The sequence below is a fragment of the Haemaphysalis longicornis genome, unplaced genomic scaffold (genome assembly GCF_048455015.1).
Source record: "Haemaphysalis longicornis isolate Haplotype H1 unplaced genomic scaffold, Haemaphysalis longicornis Haplotype H1 scaffold_2, whole genome shotgun sequence".
Classification (NCBI taxonomy): domain Eukaryota; kingdom Metazoa; phylum Arthropoda; class Arachnida; order Ixodida; family Ixodidae; genus Haemaphysalis; species Haemaphysalis longicornis.
In genome coordinates, this window is record NW_027526295.1 from 231,031,902 (window position 1) to 231,050,918 (window position 19,017).

Below are 19,017 nucleotides of genomic sequence, written 5' to 3' on the forward strand. Positions count from 1 at the left end.
CGGAAAGTCTCTCCGGTAGAGGGAGAACGCATGGAAGGCCACGGAAAAGTCATTTCCGGTTCCGTTAGTTCTGTTTTCCGCGCGGTTGTCGCGTGCGTTTGGTTTCGGTAGTTAGGCGCCTTTCTGTGCCAGGCCCGGCCGTGAACAGACAAATTCGTTTAGGATTCTTGCATGGAATGTCTAGAGCACACCCGTAGTGCCCGCTTTTTCAGCAGCAGCATGACGCTATTTGTTGTCGAAGTTTGACAATCGCACCCCTGCACGAAGGAATATGGCAGGGTCTGGTGAGTGCTAACAATGCAACTCTGTGGCTACGGGATACTGACTTGTGTGCCCCAATCGATCGCTGTCAGGGAGTATACCGTGTGTCAAATTTACGTTGCAGATGTGAAAATACTGGAGCTGAATGCGAGCAAAGCAGGTCTTCAAGGAATCGACAAAGATCGTGTGAACAAGATAATTCAAGACGCGTCTAAGGGGACACCGTTTTATGAACACCAGCAGAAGCGCCAGCGGCGAATAAACCTACGGATCAAGTCCATGTTTGATGAACTAAATAGTTTAACCCCGACGCAGCTGCAAGCGTCTCAGCAACAGGTTTGTATCGTGGTGCGAAGAACCATTGCAAGCTGCACGAGTACTGCTTGTTGACGTGGTGGAACACTAACACCTCTGTCATGCAGGTGGCTCATTGTCATTTAAGCCAGTGTGCTGTTACCATCACCCCGTCAACATATATAGTCGCAAACTGCAGGCGTGATAAGAATATTCGAAGACCTTGTTGTGAGGAGAAGCAATTTTCTTTCTTTTTTCTACGTTTCAGGCAGTTCATGCACTCTTCCAACCCAAGCACCCGTCAGCTTGCAGTGCCGTGACACATTAAGCTTTTTAGACACTCCTCGTACCAGTCCCTGGCAGATGAGGTTAACTTTATAGAAGTTTGATTTGGAAATCGCAGGAGGAGATGAGTTATCATAGGTTGGAACATTTGAAAAAGTGAACCCCTCCTGTTCATGCCTTATGGCACACTTTTGTATTGACGCAGTAAGAAGTAACGCAGCGCGCTGTTGCATTCATTGGCTGCTCACCACTGAACTTGTCACCACTCTCCTGTATACATACAGGGTGTTGCAACGATAACTGGAACACTTCAAAAAATTTTCCTGAGCGATCCGCCGCTGTGTTCGCGCTCAAACTTCACACAAAGGTCGCATTTTGTGGTCTATTTTGTTTGACACCGGGAACAACAACGGTACTTACCTGTTTATTCTGAAAATAAATGAAAACGATTTTCGCCTATGGGAAAATGGCCGCTGATTTGAACGTGCGAGCCAGCGCAAGTTGATGTTGGAACGACGGAACCACCTGCAGAGTGAAACGCACGTTTGGGATTCACGTACGGAGCCAAATGGTGCAACAGACAATCAGAAAATGCACCTAGAAATGAGCTAACAGACGATCAGAAAACCCGGTTTTCGGGCTCGCACGTCCAAATCGCCGCCATTTTCCCATAGGCGAAAATCGTTTTTATTTATTTTCAGGATAAAAAGGTAAGTACCGTTGTTGTTCCCGGTGTCAAACAAAATAGACCACAAAATGCGACCTTTGTGTGAAGTTTGAGCGTGAACAGAGCGGCGGATCGCTCAGGAAAATTTTTTTAAAGTGTTTCAGTTATCGTTGCAACACCCTGTATATGCTCCTCATATGGCTCGTTTTCAGCGCTCTCGAATATTGCACTTCAAACCACCTTAATTGTCGAAGCATATGAGTGTGAATTTTAGAACGACTTCAGTACTTCCATGGAGTTGGGGGACTAAATTTTCCCCAGCTTGGCCAGGAGAGTCTGCAAATCTAGGACACAACATGAACATTTTTTCTTTTACTAAAATCAAGTGAGCCCTTCAATATAAATGCCTGAAAGGTGCATTGTGGAAAACCAAATTTTGCTTCAAATTTTTATTCTGGCGAAACTGAGCCAGATTAAATTTGTCTTCTCGCCCTTAGCACGGCACGACACGTGATGCAAATTTGTGTGTGGATATGTGCTCCCATAAAATTGCATTACCTTTAGCACACTCCTGGTGAGTGCTAGTTAGACTTGTTTTCTAAGCTGCTTATGCAAACCTGCTTGCCAAGTGTGGCATGAGTAACACCTGGATGACATTCTTCTGTCAGGGCATTTGACACTGCTGCAGTTGGGGTGTGTTGGCAGGTATGTTTCCAGTATTATTTTTTTTCTTTTCATATTTTGCAAGTTTTCTGTTCTGGAGACAATAACGGAGCATGCATTGATTATTTTAGTAGAAACACTGTAGCTAGTGGTTTCATAACACAGTCAAACGTCAAGAACATTGTAGTGGTAGTTTCCCCCCACACAAAGAATAATTAAATGTATGGCTATGTAGTCTCAATTGTTTATGTGCAATGCCAATATGTTAATAATTTTCTAACAAGGCTCCTAACAACTTGCATTTGGTTATAATTCAAATAAAGCATTCGGTCACGGACGAATTTCTCTCTTTCTCTCCTTTTTTGCAGATGGACATACTTGTCGAAAGGATGGAGCAGTCCCGTGACTTAAGCAGAGTGATTGTTCATGTTGACATGGATGCTTTCTTCGCAGCTGTTGAAATGCTTGACGACCCTTCTTTGCGAGACGTACCGATGGCTGTCGGATCTATGGGAATGCTGGTAAGGGTTGATGGTTGCCTCTTGCTTTTTATTTTGTTGACATCGGAGAGCTCAGTGTACTATGATCAAAGGTGTCCTGAAACGCATCTTGAACGTGCTTACTGAACTTGCGCAATCATGAAGTGACAGGCCAGCTGAGCCAAGTATTGCTTTTTTCACAAGCATCATGAAGCTCACAATTATGTCGCCAAGTTTGTCACCCGTTCCCAGCACTCATTTTATATCCCCAATGCCCTTTGTTCTGGTTTATTCACAGTTTCCGTGTTTACATGTCAGTAAGCAGAGTTCCCCGTTGTTTGACGGCGGTGTTATCCTCGTTACCGAACGAATGAAGGGAGAACCGAGGGCAGGAATAAAATGGAAGAGGAGTTTGGCAAAAGTGTGAGGGGGAGATAGTGAGACATGTTGGGCGGTGGCGACGCGCTGCGAGATGATGCCATAGCAGCACGTGCCGTCGTACGCTCGATGATGATGCGTTCACTTTCCGAGACGCAGTTCACGCTGCCGGTGCAGAAGCTTACCATTGCTGACATTTGCATGAGAGGTTCAAACACGATTTGCAACATGCTCGAGGGCAGTGACGCGGTGTGAGACAACGGCAGAGTAGCACGCACCGCCGTGCATTTTCTCATCATGCGATCACTTTGTGAGACGCAGCAGCTATGCGCCATGACCAATAAGACTGCAGTTCGCGCTGCACGCAAATCAAATTTCGCATTAGGGAGTGTAGTAATCATCAGCCTTTTTTTTTTTTTTTTTTTCCAGCACTCTGCTGGCATCAAGCGTCTTCCTTGCATTACGTTCTGTCCGTCAATGCTGGCACATTTTATTATTAGTGTTGCCTGCAGCAGGCTTGCACTCCATGGTGTTTGTCTATACTTTTACTGTTTTTCAGGAGTATCTTATCATAACACATTTTTGCAATGCACCTTGTAGAAAGGAAGGGCTTAGGCTACTGAGACCCGCAATTCCTCTATGGGGCATAGCTGTGCACGTCCAAACATTTCATCGAACACTGTGTGTACTGAACTGTTTGGCAAAACCACCTTTCCACCACTTTCATATTGCTTCCTCACGAAAGCAGAAGGACTGCATTCATTACTCAAAACAAATTTACAAAAGCGCCAACTGATTCTGGCAGCCACCTTTGTTTTCGCTCTGCCTGCCTGCAACATATTTAAGAAATGCTCTTTCCATGGGTGCATCAATTGGTACTGCCAGATCGGCTGGCATTAGTAGCAAAGCGCGAGAAGACTGAAATTCAGCCCAAGTGCTCAGCATAGCACGCACTGGTTTCTTTTGATGTTAATGCTGTGAGCAAATTGTGTGCTCCTTGCCAAGGAGATGCAGCCTGTAACACAGCCCGTGCTTTCCCCATTGCAGTCGACATCCAACTACGAGGCAAGGAAGTTTGGTGTCCGAGCTGCCATGCCTGGCTTCATTGGCAAAAAGCTCTGTCCATCGTTAAAAATTGTCCGCCCAAACTTTGACAAGTACAAATCAGTGAGCAAAAAGGTACGTGCCCAACCCATGTGTCATTCCTGTCAAAATCTAACCAAGTCTTGTAGCTGAATCACATATAGCAAAACCTCGTTACAAGAGACACTCAAGGGAACCAAAATGCGTGTCCCTTGTAACCAAGGTCTCTTGTATGCAATGTTGCTAACATGGCGAACATAGGAAAACCAACCAAACTGCCTTCATTCAAATTTCTCTGATAACCAAGCGCCTCTTTTAACAGCGTCTCTTGTAACTCAAACATGCGAAAAATCTGCAGCTGATAAAATGTTTCAGGTGCTAAATCCATGATCAAATAACGCTTGCAGCTCTTTTTAAAACTGACACTGTCCTGTCGCCACATAGCTGGTACACAACCTTTCAAAGTGAACATCCAATCCTTTTGGACGAGCCAACTCAACCCTTCCTTGCCACTCCTTCTCTGACATATAAAAAACAGCATACTGGCTTTCTTTTCATTATGTCTGTTTTTTTTTTCTTTGATGGTGGAAGATGATTTCTTTTTGTGTATTTCCCTGTACTAAAGGTTCGACAAGTGCTAGAACAGTATGATGAAGACTTTGCCCCAGTTGGACTCGATGAAGCATACTTAGACATCACTGAGTACATGGCCATGCACGATGCCGAGGCTGAAGATGTTGTTCAAGAAATGAGGCAAAAAATTTTTGAAGCAACTCAGCTGACTGCAAGTGCTGGTAAGCACAAAGGCTTGTAAGGCTGCCTTAGCTAAGCTGCTCCGTGTTTTACCTCGTTTAAATGGGCTTTCCCCATTTCAGGGATAGCCGCGAACACATTCCTTGCAAAAATCTGCTCGGACATTCGCAAGCCAAACAACCAGTTCAGGCTTGCTAATGATGTTGACGCCATCCAAGCGTTTGTGTCTTCTCTCCCGATTCGTAAGGTAAGCAAGTAATTTTTAATTCCTTCATTCCAGCTTAGCTTGTTTGTCGTCAACTGTAGATGGGCCAGAGACCCCACACGGAATGAGGGGAGGATTTGAATGTAGGTGCAGATATGTGACATACCCTCTTGCTCCTCAGCGCCCATTTTATTCACCTCTTTACACAACTGTTTTACGCAGCTTTGGTGTTGGGAAGAGAAGCCAGCCTAATAATGTGGGTTGTGTGAAGAGGCCCAAAGACTGCGTACTTTGCGGCAAGGACAAATGTCAGTGTTGCTGCGAAGGTTGGATGGAAGTAAAAAACTATAAGGCATAAAAGCGCAAGACCTGACAAAAGGAACTTTTGCTAAGCCTTTTTATGAAACCTATTTATGAAACTGGCACCTGCCACGGTGGCTCGGTAGATGAGGTGTGGTGCTACAGGTTTGATCTCGGCCATGGTGGAAGTTTGTGTGATGTAAGCAAAAAGTGTCGATATTCAGGCCTATATTAAGAACTCCAGGGGGTCTAAATTAAGCCATAACTCTCCGCTAGGACATGTCTAATTGCCCTGTTGCAACTTCAGTTTGTAATACTAGCTCCCCCATTTTGTTGTGAATTGTCATTTTCTTAAACCTTGTGGTGTTCCTATAGAATTGGGTTCTTCTCTATTTGGAACCTAGGTACCAGGCATAGGGGCTGTACAGGAACAGCTGCTGGTGGCGCTTGGCGCGCAGACTTGCCATGACCTGTGGGTGAAGCGTGCTGAGATTGGTCATCTCTTTGGGGAAGCCAGTGCACATTTCTACCTGCGAGCTGCACTTGGCCTTGGATGCACTGAGGTCAAAAGGTGCGTCCTCTCATGCATGGTGTTACTCTTTTGACAATGCACAGATGGGGTGCAGCCTTGTACAGAGCTGTAAGAATTCGACGCTCATTGGAAGGTTGCTCCTGTAGCAGGATGGCACCAAGACCGAAACAGCTGGCATCCGCTGATACTGTCGTCTTGTATGCTGTGTTGGTACAGAGCCATGCTTATGTCAGAGCGGAGCATTTCCTTGAGCGTGGCAAAGGCTGACTGTTGAGCGTGACCCCAAGTCCACTCGGACTCCTTCCTCAGCGATGCTCGTATCAATGCCGTGGTTTCTATGCTAGGCTGTACAGCGCAGGCTCGAAGGCAGTTTTAGCATTTTTGTCGCATAGAGGCCTCATTGAAAGTACCTAAGGACAGTGGTCAGACCTTTCCCACTTGCCAGAAATTTGTATTGACTGAGAGCTCTTTTCGTTGACAGCCTGTACTCTGTTTGTTCACTATGGCTGCACGCAAATAACCATAATTTTGCAATCAAAAGTCCAACTAGGCATACGCAATGCGCTGCCACCTGTTGAGACTGTAGGAGACTAGTTTTCTACACTCCACCTCTAGCTGTGTTTGTTAGGACAGCTTTCGCTTTTTTGTTCTTATGCGGAATGTGTTTTCGCATGAATGCACGTTGCATGTGCCACATTCTTTGAGTTAATACTTCTCTGCCTCGTCCTTTGTTTGAGTTAAATGTAGGCAAGTTTTGAATAGACCACCAGTTGTAAAACCTAAAATCTGCAAGAGTAGACAATTAGTTGCAAGCTTTCTAGCTTCCAGGGAAAGGTGCACTTTTCTTGGAAGGTTCTCTTAACTTAGCCTGATGCGAACTGTGTTTGTGCATGTTGATCTGCAGTGACTCAAGTCGGAAGTCGAAAAGCGTTGAAGAAACGTTTCCCGAAATCAGTGCGCCAGAGGAGCTCTCCTCCAAGTGTGAAGAGCTGTGCGAAGAACTCTGGCTGCAGGTGGAAGCGAAAGGCATATCAGTAAGTGCCATTCACAGAAGCACTCGTTTTGTTGTTGTGACTGTTCGCATTCTACTGTACGTGCGGCAGCGCACGAGCACATTGACCGAAGCACTCTTCCTCTCGTGGCTCTCACCATCCAGGGCAGGGTGGTGACTGTGAAGATGAAGACGGTGATGTTCGACGTGATGACCCGTAGCGTCACCTTGGAGAGCGCCACCTGCAAGCTGGAGACAATCAAGCAGGCGGCCTTGCGACTTTTGCACCAGGAGATAGCCGCAGCCAAGCCGGGCCAGCCCCTCCGGCTGCGACTCATGGGTGGGCTGTGCTTTAGTTCTCTAAGGGAAAGAAATGCCAGTGGCAGGTTTGACGCTACTACTATTAAGTGCTCATGTATAAACTTTTTCAAGCATATTATAAATTTGGCAAAATTGATGTTACATACATATGGCATTTGTATGTCGTGTGGTAATTTGTGTTTGGGGCCTCACTCAACCTCATGCCTCAAGTTTCACGCAGAATTCAGTGGTGGATTCTCTGTAAAACTAGGTGATACTTGCATCCTTGAAGGTGTAACCTTTCTTGCATCTTCTTCTGGCTGCCCGTTTGACTTGATCTGTGTTTCTGTATAAATTTCTTTGCATGTGACGGCATGTAGCATGTAGAGCTAGCACATGTAGAGCTATTACATGTAGAGAAAGCAATGCAGCATGCAGAGCTGGCATACGCATTTAAGACTTATATGCATGTTTCTAGGAGTGCGGCTGTCAGGCTTGGACGACGGTGCCCCCCTCTCATCATCCCAACCGACGTTGTCGGAGTTCTTGTCCGGCAAGAAGACAGCCGAGTGCCCCATTTGCCAGAAGGCACTGGGCACCATGTCCTCCAGTGTTGTGAACGCGCACATCGACAGCTGCCTGGGCGAACAGGCGGTGTGCGCGGACTCTCCGGACAAGGCCCAAGTGTAAGGCACCCTGCTGTCATTGACGCTGGTGCTGTGATTATCAGCAAAAGCGAAATTGACCAGGCCAGCACTCAACTTATGTTCTAGTCTTTTCTTGGGCATACAAGGGGTGACGCCGCAGTCAGTGAAAAAGCAATATTTTTAGGGGCGAAGCCTCTTAGGGGCTCAAGCTGTCGGCATCTCATGTCGTTGTAGTGTCATGTAGTCGTGGTACTAAAACACTGGGACACTCGTTTTCAAAAGCCTCGCGCTAGAACATAATGCGTACTAAAAGAACACACCTGGACACTCGTTTTCCGTCTCACACTAGAACGTTTCATCCCCGTGGGCAAAAACGCGTACTAAAAGAACACACCAGGACACTCGTTTTCTAACACCTCGTTTTGGAGCGCTTGGTGCTTCAGACACGAGACTTACAGCAAAGCTGTATACCTGTACCCCCCAATGGTTTCATCTCCGTGGGCAAAAATGCCAAGGCGCCAAGGATACTCTTGTTCACTGCATGCTTCACCCCTCCCCAGGTTTCACGTTAAGGGAGATGGCCCGGGATTTTTTTTCGTAGGGTGGAAAGGTTCAGCAAAGAAGTGAGCATTCTTATGGGCAAATTATTCTTAGCAGGCTAGAACAAAGCAAGCTTGTTAAGTTTTACACTGTTTAACCCTATTCATTTCTGTCATGTTCCTCACATGTTTTTTGTACCTAGCTATTAAACTATCAAGAAAGTGACAACAATATTGGTCTGTCTCGTGCACTTTTTTGCTTCTTTGGGAAGTCAACTCCAAAATGGAGCAGAGGTGCCAAGCCCTTTTGTCTGAACTGAAGATTTTGAGACTTCCCCTTGTTTAGTTATTGCGTTTGGGGCCTCGGTGGCTATGCATGCAAATCTAACGTTAAAAAAATGGGGCAGAGTTGCGCTGTTAACTACAAAAAATCAAAATTAAGCATCAAGAAACAGGACATCTGTATGGTAATTATGCTAGCACTTTATCCGTAACATTGCCAGCAAGAAATCAATATACTGAAGTTAGCAACAGTAATCTCAGTCGAAGCAGCAAGTGGCAGAAATTTTGTATGTACACGAAATACGATGCATTTTTTCTGCGCAGTTTTGGGATTGCTTGCAGCCATCTGTGCTTCTTGCAGTCAGTGCTTCTCAAATTCTAATGCCCTGCAATGCATCAATAACGTGAAATGTCTTGTGAAAATTGTAAACCCTAGGCCCAGCTGTGTGAAATGAGCGTAAAGCTGTTCCCAGCTCCCCTCGTTTTTGTAATGGGCTGTTGCTAGGAAGCACCGCCATAGGTCTTCTCTGGATCTTTCCCTTGCTATCACAATGGTAGTAGCTACATCCAGTCAGCAAGTACAGTGAAGTGCATAGACTGGATTTTGAGGTTACCACAGTGTGTCCTTACAGTGCCTTTCTTTTTTCAGCAGCCACAGAGCAGATTCTGCGGGCCCTTCAAGAGCGCCTGATGAGTCGTCGGTGCCCCAGCCACCCATTTGTGTTCCCAGGGAGGAAGGCAGCTCAGTAGCGGCCGGCAGCAGCAGCATCCCTTCTAAGGATGAGCGATCTGGAATTCAAAAGGATGAGGAGGAGGAGGAGGAGGAGGAGGAGGAGGAGGGGCCGACGTTTGCCGAGTGCCCTGTGTGTGGCCGTGTGATCAGGGAGACGGATTGGTCCAAAGTGAACGAGCACATTGACACGTGCCTCAACAAGCCCGTGATCCGGGAGATGCTCTCATCCCAGGAGTTTCTCTGCAGCCCCACACCGGAAAAGAGGTGCGCATGTCTCACTGCCAACATAAGCGATTTGCATTTGCAGCAGTAGTTAGTGAAAGATGGTTGGATGTCCATTCATTGAAAGGGGGGGAGGGGGGCCTTGAACGGCATTGGGACCAAAATGTAGATGCTTCTTTTTCTTCCTTTTGCTTTGATTTATTTGTTTACTTAGCTCTTTTTTTTTCCGAAGTTGTAATGCTTTGCATTATGGAAATGCGTGCTAAGCAAGGAGTGTGGTGCTCCTCATTCTCTGTTTAAATTGCAGAACTCCATTTGGTGGCTCACAAAATGCTGCAGTGCTAGAAGCAGCATGGAGAGACTGTGGGGCTACAAATAGAGGAATGGATTGACATTTTGAAAGCACAAATGCTGGCTTTGTAGGCGCTGTTGCATTGATTAATCTTAAAAAGCCGTCACATTGTGGCAAATTACTGATTCATTGGATTTTCATGACAAGCATAGTGAGGGATGAGGGTGCACCAGAAAATGGTTCCCAGTTTTTGGTGCACTTGTCACGAAGTCCTAATTAGTCATGTTAAAGGGACACTGAAGTGGTTTGTAAACATTGCCGGATTACTAGCGCAAATTGTAGTCTGGAGTCTGTAGGCCATGTTTCGACCACTCTTGCTGCGTTTATGCGACTTTGTTCAGTAGAAAAATCAATTCAAAATTGCTGTCCGCCTCTCTGCATCCTCCTTGCAGATTTTCTATGACATTTCGTATGATGTCAAAATAAGATGGCTTGGCTTGACTGCAGTACTGCACGGCTCGCCGACCCTCCAACAGAATCAGTCGGCCCAGTATTTAGTCGGCCGGCTGCCGGTGGGTTGTCGCAGTTCGTTCGCTTAAAATTGAAACTAAGCCGCAAATTGTTTGTGCCTGGAAAAATATGCCTTTAGTTTGGTAGTTTGTAGACTGTATCAAGTTCTAAGTCCAAGTAGCTCCACGCAGACACACATGCGACGCTTCGCTGACTGGTGCACTAGCAGAAAGATCTAAGGCCAATTAAAGGCGAGAGAAGGGTCAGCGAAGTTAATATACGTACTAAGAAGTCATACGGAACTTTTATCGCACAGCGTAAAACAAAGGTGCGGGAAGCACTTTTTGCACTGGGTGAAATAGCACAGTGGTCAGCAGCTTGACTACACATCTTTTACACTTAAGGAATGCAGTCGCTAGGCATTAGATATTGTGGGAATTTGGGGGACGCTTACTGCACGAGCGCCCTTCAAAAAAGCGTCATCTAAACCACTTGAAATGCTAAAACTAAATAAAAATGTAAACAGACTGTACATTATATACTTTGTTTCCGCCCCTGGCAACACTGGCTTATGGCCGATTGGTCTGGAGCACTAGGTATATCACATGTTTGAATCCCTGATAGTGCTTTTTTTTTTTTTGTGAAGTTCATTTATTTGTTTTTGAGCAGTGTTTTCTATACTGAATTCACCATTTTTGTGCTGTAACGTTTATTGCTCCATGAGTGACACGCTGGCAAGTTCTCGTTGGCATGGTGTTTTCATAAGCACCGACTGCTTGGGGGCACAGTCCCAAACCAGCCGACCCTTGGCCTGGTGTGAACACGCTTTTTACGATACAGGCGTGAGCCAGGCAAGCTCCAGGCAAGCTCCAACAGCGCATCTCATTTGACCTTCTGCGGTGACGCAGGGGGCGTTCATCCATGCGTACACCTCGGCTAGTGATTGTTATGATTCCAAGCCGTGCTGGTAGGTTTAGAGCTAACACGGCAGAAGTGCGGTAAGCCGATTACTGAGATATCGAGGAGAATGCCCAGCCAGGGATAACGTCGGATGCCAAGCATGTTATTTCACAGAACCAAAACCGAAACTGGTTTGAATTCCAATCTTGTGCATTGTCCAATCGCGTCGCACCTTCTATGGATGTCACTGCTTTAGTTGGTACGGCCACCACAAACCGCACATGGTAGTTTTTCTTCTTTCAGGCTTTATAAAATAAATACCGCCTTATCGACGGGATAAACGATGAAAAGTGTGTTTATTTGAGCCAGTGTACGCAGTGCAAGCAAAAACAGGAGCTTGACTAATTCACTTCAGTGTCCCTTTAACTGCATGAAAAGAGAAGTAGCATGATAAGCAAGGCCACAAGTGCAACACAGCGTATGAATGAACATTGCTAAGCTTGAAAAGGGGCTAACTTTTTATTGGAAGCATTGCTGGCACTAAGGTAACCACAGACGAAGCTATACACGAGATATGGATCAAACGGCTTGTACATGGTTTATAAGGCAAGATGAAATTTGAACCTAACAGTTCTTCAAAAAGTAAGGTGTCAAAGACTCTGGGCAAGTTTGGCTTTAGGTACAGTCGCCAGCAAAAGTCTGTGGGATGTGCAGCGCGTGGCCGAGCGGCGCAAAACTGCATTGCTGTGCCATCTGCAGCCAGGGGGCGCCGGGTCGAGGTTCAGTAACTGGCGTGCTAGGCGTGCTTTGCGCATGCCTGTCCTTTATTTGTTACCAGGCATCTCTGATCACTCGCTTGCCCGTGACACGCTTTTGATATTCGTGGCAGCCGCGGTGGCGGCGGGTGACCATCGCCGTCGTTCTGCTATCACTGGGGCTACAATATACGCAGCCCGCGGCCGCCGTTTGCGCGGCGCGCAACGTTGAATAAATCTTAGGCTATGTTCAGACTACCGACGCAAAAGCCATATCGTGATCTATGGGCGTAAAAAAACGACGTGTCACGCAATTCGGTGGGCTGAGACGTGAAATGTTGTCATTCTTTATAATTATTGCGACAGTTGGGGCAACAGTTTGAACACGCCTCATCTTCCAAGAGGGCCTACTGATTGAGCAAAAAATATTTTGTATTTTATTTTTAACCTAAGAACCGATAAACTGTTAGCTGACCCACAATTGCCATTGTAGTCGTCTCAGCGGCTAATTATCACAAAATTCATTATGGGATAGTTCCCACAAAACAAGAGTAGTAGCCTTATTCTGTAACCGTACCTCCTCCTTAGACTGTCATGTACAGCACACGGGAATTCTGTATCGTTTACAGCTTCCCTAAAAACGAACTATGTCAAGTAAATGTGATTCGGTGTAATGCTAACGTCGTCCTTGCGGCCAATTTCACTATGATGTTTTACATGATACCTACATTAGACTCAGCGCTAGATCATTCACCAGAGAGTTTGCTTTGCTGCAAGAATAAATTTGACGTCGCGACATTTTTCTATGCACCCCGTCGACGGCCGCAGCTTCCGACAAGTTGCCTAAATAGCTTCTGTAAAATAAATTTAGTCGTGGGCCATTACAAAACTTGGAAGATAAGATTTATTCAATGTTGCGCGCCGCGCAAACAGCCGCCGCGGGCTCCGTATTTTTTAGTACCAGTGATAGCAGAACGACGGCGATGGTCACGCGGCGCCACCGCTGCTGCCGCGAATATCGTAAGCACATCACGGGCAAGTGAGTGATCAGAGATGCCCGGTAACACATAACGGACAGGCATGCGCAAAGCACGCCTAGCATGCCAGTTCCTTGAGCCTCGACTCGGCGCTCGCTTACTGCAGATGGCGCAACAATGCAGTTTTGCGCCGCTCGGCCACGCGCTGCACATCCCGCAAACTTTTGCTGGCGACTGTACATGGGGAAATTATGCCACAAATAATCAAACCTGGTTATATTGAACTCGCAAAAAAATACCTATCACTTCGATATGGGGGATAATCCGATATAAGAAAGCCAAGGAATTGGACGTCCTAAAAGCACATAGCTTTATAAAAACATTTTATTGGTGAAATTGCCTCACTTTCTTGCGTAGTAGTCCTGTATCTTGTGCTTGAACAACATCGCTGCCCGAGACAGTACCCACTTCACATTGTCTAAAGGGTCGGAGCAGCTGAGGCTGCAGTCTTTCACATTTACAAAGAAGCGCCGGACTAGTGCGAGTGCACCAATCACTTCGGAGGTTGTGGGCGAAGGATTGTTGTTGCTTTCCTCGCTGTGCCCGCTTTCACGCACTCGGTATGGTGTCGGCAACGCAGTCATCCAAACTCTCCCATGGTTGTGACACCATCATCCACACACATACTTGCCGAACGTTCCAGCAACGGCGTCCAGAAATTCCAACAGCTCGCTCCACACTTCAGAAACACCGGCAGTGACTTTGTTGCACCCCTTATGATGTTCATCACTGGCAGGCACAAGCCAGTAGACTTGAAGCGTGTGGTTTCTTTAATAACGTCTGCCCAGAACCTACATTGACAAGGTGTGCTCGAAAATCTCGTGCCTGAGGAGACGTCGACTTCTCGCCAAGTTCAACTCGATTTACGATTGCCCGCTTCACGGTGAATGGCAAATTTGGCCACTTCACTCTAGCTAGAGTCACTAAATACGCCTTTCTTTAGCGACACAAGGGCTAGCCACCACAGCTACACTTTCGAAATAGCCCACAAAGCAGGAACTATGCAAGCGCAGCGAATGGTAAAAAAAGCATGGTGGGCGGGCTGGGATCATTTTTTGCAAAATGGGGGGTGTCGACGGCTCGCCCTACACGACGCGATGGCACAGTTGCGATAGGGAGAGTGAGGTGAGGGAGGGAAAAGAACCACCTGCTGCCCATGAGCGGCCGGGCTAGACCACTTTGAGGGGTGTGCCAGTGGAATTTCTCCTCCACCCCAAGGGAAAGCCAACCTGGGGGGGTACTTCTGCGGCATTTGGCATTCGATACATCGGTTGTCGCTGGTACTTTTGTTCGATATAAGCGTAGTTTTTGCTATATATTCTCATTGTAAATGTCCCGTGTCCAGAAATAGTTCGATGTAAAGGATAATTCGATGTAAACGGGTTTGATATAGCCGTGTTCGAGTGGGTAGGACTCTTTCCTCTCTGGGACAAGTGGCTTAGTGCCTTAGTAATGACAGAAGCCACAATATTTATGAAAACAGGCTGGGTTCCTACTTTTACTTTAAGAAGCTCAGTAGAAATAAGGAACTTAAAAAATTACTACACGTCCAGCGTACCCTCTTTTTGCCCTTATTTCTAGGTCGGTAGTAATCATGTCTTAATATTGTTACCACCTAGCCCAACTTTCTGCCTTTACTACTCATTATATTTCACTAGTTTGAAACAAATGCTTTTTGTATTAACTGCATATTTTCATATATGCCATTAGCGCATTGAAAATGGCATTGGTTCAGTTATCTTGAAACGTTGCTGAACTTGCATTTTTCTTCACAAGTTTCTAGGCTCTCAGGTAACAAAGTTTTTTTTTTTTTTGCTAGAGAATGGATAAGTGTGGCCATTGTGACTTCTACATTGATAACTAATGCATGGTGCATTCGCCCTCATTTTAAAGGTCATCTGAAAGGCCTTACAAACATATAACTGTACACTAACCTCATCTCTGAGTCTTTGTATTCTATAGGGGAACTGTCAATTCTACATTTGCAGATACTGTTGCTACAAAAATTGTTGTTGGTTTACTGTCGAGGAGTGTCAGATTCACATGTCCAGTTGTGTGTGTGTGTATGAGCTCGCAACTGTACACTAGAGCAATTACAGTGATCGCGCCATGTTTCTTCTTTTCCTTTTCCAGAAAATTTGAAACACCCAAGAGCCAGCGATCACAAAAGCGTTTGAAGTGCAGTCAACCACGTCAGCAAAAGAACTCCATTACAAACTACCTTTCTCCTTCTTGCTCAAAAACCTGAGACCAGCATCAGTACGTCATCATATGAAACACATGATATACGTGTACATAATTTGTAAATCATATGTCAGAGTAATCGTGTTACAATTTCAAAAAGTGGTGGTCAGCTTTGCATCATCCTGACTGTCCTGACTTGCTTGTAGGCCCTTGCAGTCACTTCTATCACCTGGAACCATAAACCTGAGCCACGTGAACTGCACGGCTAGCATGTTTATTTTTTCTTTTATCAAGAAATTATACTGGTAAGTTAACTTTGCAAAGGTATGGAAGGTTTTTCCGAGGGGAAATTTAGAATGAATTGACTTTATTTTCAAAAGCACCAAATGGTACTGTAGCATTTCTTTACAAGTAGAACATTGCGGTGCAGACGCAGTGTAAAATGTATAAAGCTTTTGTAACAAGTGAATGGTAGTTTATTTTGCCCATTGATGTGTATCAACCTAAAGGGATTAAAAAAACTGTGTGCTTTCTGGCTTCCTCAATGAATGGTGTTGTGAACATTTTGGGGTGATTGGCCTGCAGTCGTGGAAAAGAACGTTAAGAGTTGTGCAGTATTGTGATTCTTTCAACAAGGGATAAGACTGAAAGCCAAGGGTGGAACTCCTCACCTCGCCTTTGAACGTATCTACGCCTCCATTTTTATTTTTTATTTTTTCTATTCATGTTCGTAGAGTTTACAAACCTTATCACGCTCTAAAATTTAATAAACAATGTCCCTTTTGCCTGCCGTTGTACAGGCAATAAAGAAAAAAAAAGACCTTGTGCTTGTTTTCACGTCACTTCTATTTCGCGATGCATCACAATTGCGTTGTTTACAAAATGTAAACCTGAGCTTTCTTCACTGTTAAATGGTAGTGACATGTAATTTTGATTTCCTTTTTCTTTTTCCTTATTTTTTTATGTTAGAGTGTTACTTTACAGAGGTACTAACCACAAAGCTGGTGAACATACTAACTGAAGAAAAAAAAGCAGTGTTGGCTTTTTTGGTGTCACTTACACCGCCAGCGTCCAAAAAAAAAGACAGCGCAACTGGGACATAGACTAAACAAAGACTTGACACATACGATCGCTTGACCAGTGGTTTATTGGAAAGAAGTACCTGAACACATGTATAAATGAGCAGCAGCCACAACACAGCCTACCAGTTGTGAATCAGCGGCACATGCAAAAAAGTTCAATTCGTTCTTTGCTTGTGCAATGAATGGATAACTTACGCGTGTGTGGGGCAGCCTGTTTATCAGCTCAGCTTCAGTTATTTTTGCGTGATACGGTCAGCACACCTTCCGACAGCAGCTGTCTTTTCAAAAAGAGGCATGCTTCTGAATGCGGAAGCTGTTCTAGTAATGCTCTTATGGGGAGCACCAATGTAGGGCAAGAAATTCGCCGCGCACATTTCTTTCAAAAGCGCTTTCTGTGCTTGTTACCACAGTTTTTGTTCCCCCAATGGTTTCTGGATTGCTTATTCGGTGCAGAAAAGACTACTTTCACTTCGGAGCAGTGGGCCACTTCTTTTAGCTTGTGGTACAATGTGTACATGTATGGGATAACCGCAACGTTCTGCCTGCTCTGCATAGCTTCTGCACATGGCTGAGCCTTCACGCACAATCTTCTAAGTAATTCCTCTGCCACAGTGACAAGCACAGATGTGAAGTAGCCAGCGCTCTGCAGTTGCTGTACCTAGCTGTACACGCCAGCGGCAGCTAGTAAGGCGTGGACAGGATTCTTCCAGGGCCTTCTTAAAGCACAGAGTGACAAGCCTCCTCTCACAAGTGTCACCTTGTGGAATGCTCTTATATATTTATTTATTTATTTAAAATATTTTACAGACACCTTTGCAGGGCATTAAGTAAGGGGGGGTTACAAAAGTGAAGTGCCACAGAACATGCAGCACAAAGAAATTAAAACAAGCAAGCTCAAGAAATTGAAGAATTTACACCTCAAAGAAATGAAAAAAAAAATATGAGAGAGAGAGAAATTCCAGCTTTAATTATTTATTCCTAGACAAACAAGGCATCATTTGTTGTCAAGCAAAAGACGAAAGAGCTACGGAAGTTGTAATTTTTGAGTTAAAGCATTGTTAACCATTTAGTGTCCCTTTGGTGTCCTCTGGAGTGTCTCTGCCAATCCCTAATTGTGCATTATGTAGTTTGTTGTGCCTCTGTTATTGTGCTGTCAATTTCGTAAAAATATGAAGAAAGATGACCACAACCTTTGACAACACCATGTGCTGCAAACATTTGTTCAAAGCGTTTACGCACTTCGGTAGACATTTGTCCAATTTATCAATCCTTGCTAAAACGGTCAGGTGCTACCACAGGCTGAAGATCACTGCAGTTGAAACTGAAGAAACAGCATATTCCCCAAAGCCATCGCAGCTTTGTGAAATTGGTACTACCCACATTTTCCGATTGCCGTAAAAGCTCCGAGAGAACGCCCTCCCCCGAAACATCGCCCACCAATTTTTAGGGTTGAAATGATCAATTTACTACAAGACCTCAAAGATCGCCCACCCTGTGACAACACCTTCGAAAGCCCTGGGAGCTCCCTCCAGGAAAATGTCCAGCGGCCGCGAACACCGCAGATGTCTTGATTTCGTACGAAAGAAACAGAGCCTGTCCAGCTTCTTTATACATGATGTCTCCGCAGCTTGGTTTGTGGTGAGGCCACTTCTGTGTCGTTTATCGCACCAGACCCGAAAGTTGGCCCATCCCGTATTTTTCACTTGATATGTCTGTAGTTTGGGTGGCGCTCTTTTGGAACTTCACGGTATGAGTACGTATGCTGCTATAGGCTCCGTGCGCTGGTGTTTCGAGCGCGACCGCAGCGCTGCCGAACAGCGGCGCCGTCGAAAATCGGATGTTGGTCACCCCGAAAGAGCGGCTTACCGGGCGGAGATTCCGCAGTCGTGAAAAAGTCGAGCTAGTAGTGCGCATTTCTGTACGTATTTCTGGGTCTACGGCTCCGCAACATTTTTAAAAGATCACGAGGAGGCTGACGAAAAAATAGTTTATCTCGGTTCCCTTGAAATGAAGCGGAAAGGCGACAGCGCTGAACCCGCGCAGTGCGACAGGCAATGTAAACAACACCGATCGACTTCTGGCCATAAGCGTTCGTTTTGCTGTTTTGTGTGAATGTGGTTTACGCTCTGGGGGGACCTTGTTCCTGTGCACACCCGCCATCAACTTCATGCGACAGCCGGCGAAACTTGCATCGGCAACGCGAGCTTCGTCGGGAACAAAAACAGCGCGCCAGCATCTCACCTGAGTGCTACGCAATATGACGCACAGTAACGGTTAACACGAAACTGCAGTGATCCAACAGGCAACCACCGCAGCTAAACGAATGGGCCATTAACATGCGCGTCAATCATCTTGAAGCAGTGACGGTGTCGGTCGTTTTCTTTTTGTCGCTGAGCTTATGCTTCCCCGGCATTTTAGCATTACGTGTTGCTTATGCTTTACCAATCTGTATCGGTTATTCCTCTTCTGTATTATGGTGCTCATCGCTGCTTACCCCTTCCTATATAGGTGTACTTGCGGAGGTTCTGACCGTGCGGCCTCAGCGGCTGCTTTGACGCAGATATCGCGGCCAACTCCATACGACTAACATTTCGTTGATTCGGACAGAGCTGGAACACCGGCTTTGATACCGGCGCTAAAATT

General features: G+C 45.7%; 1 protein-coding gene across 2 annotated transcripts; it reads left to right on the forward strand.

Moving 5' to 3' along the window:
• Nucleotides 1-63: 63 nt before the first annotated feature.
• On the forward strand, nt 64-15,837 carry LOC144170087 (DNA polymerase kappa-like). Of its 2 annotated transcripts, none has more exons than XM_077699647.1 (12): nt 64-284; nt 386-597; nt 2,539-2,691; nt 4,075-4,206; nt 4,736-4,904; nt 4,986-5,110; nt 5,773-5,939; nt 6,805-6,934; nt 7,057-7,231; nt 7,670-7,877; nt 9,309-9,656; nt 15,242-15,837. In XM_077699647.1, exons 1-12 carry the CDS (start codon nt 272-274, stop codon nt 15,354-15,356), a joined length of 1,947 nt encoding a protein of 648 aa, XP_077555773.1. In that variant the 5' UTR covers nt 64-271; the 3' UTR covers nt 15,357-15,837. The 2 variants fall into 2 exon arrangements, with proteins under 2 accessions (XP_077555773.1, XP_077555774.1); XM_077699648.1 differs by having other exon boundaries at nt 9,312-9,656.
• The last annotated feature ends 3,180 nt before the right edge of the window (nt 15,838-19,017 follow it).

What these genes read in the sequence shown, in the direction of transcription:
- LOC144170087 (XM_077699647.1), top strand. An exon ending in TGCAAGCGTCTCAGCAACAG is followed by an intron (nt 598 to 2,538) that starts GTTTGTATCGTG and finishes CCTTTTTTGCAG; the next exon opens with ATGGACATACTTGTCGAAAG. An exon ending in TCAGCTGACTGCAAGTGCTG is followed by an intron (nt 4,905 to 4,985) that starts GTAAGCACAAAG and finishes TCCCCATTTCAG; the next exon opens with GGATAGCCGCGAACACATTC.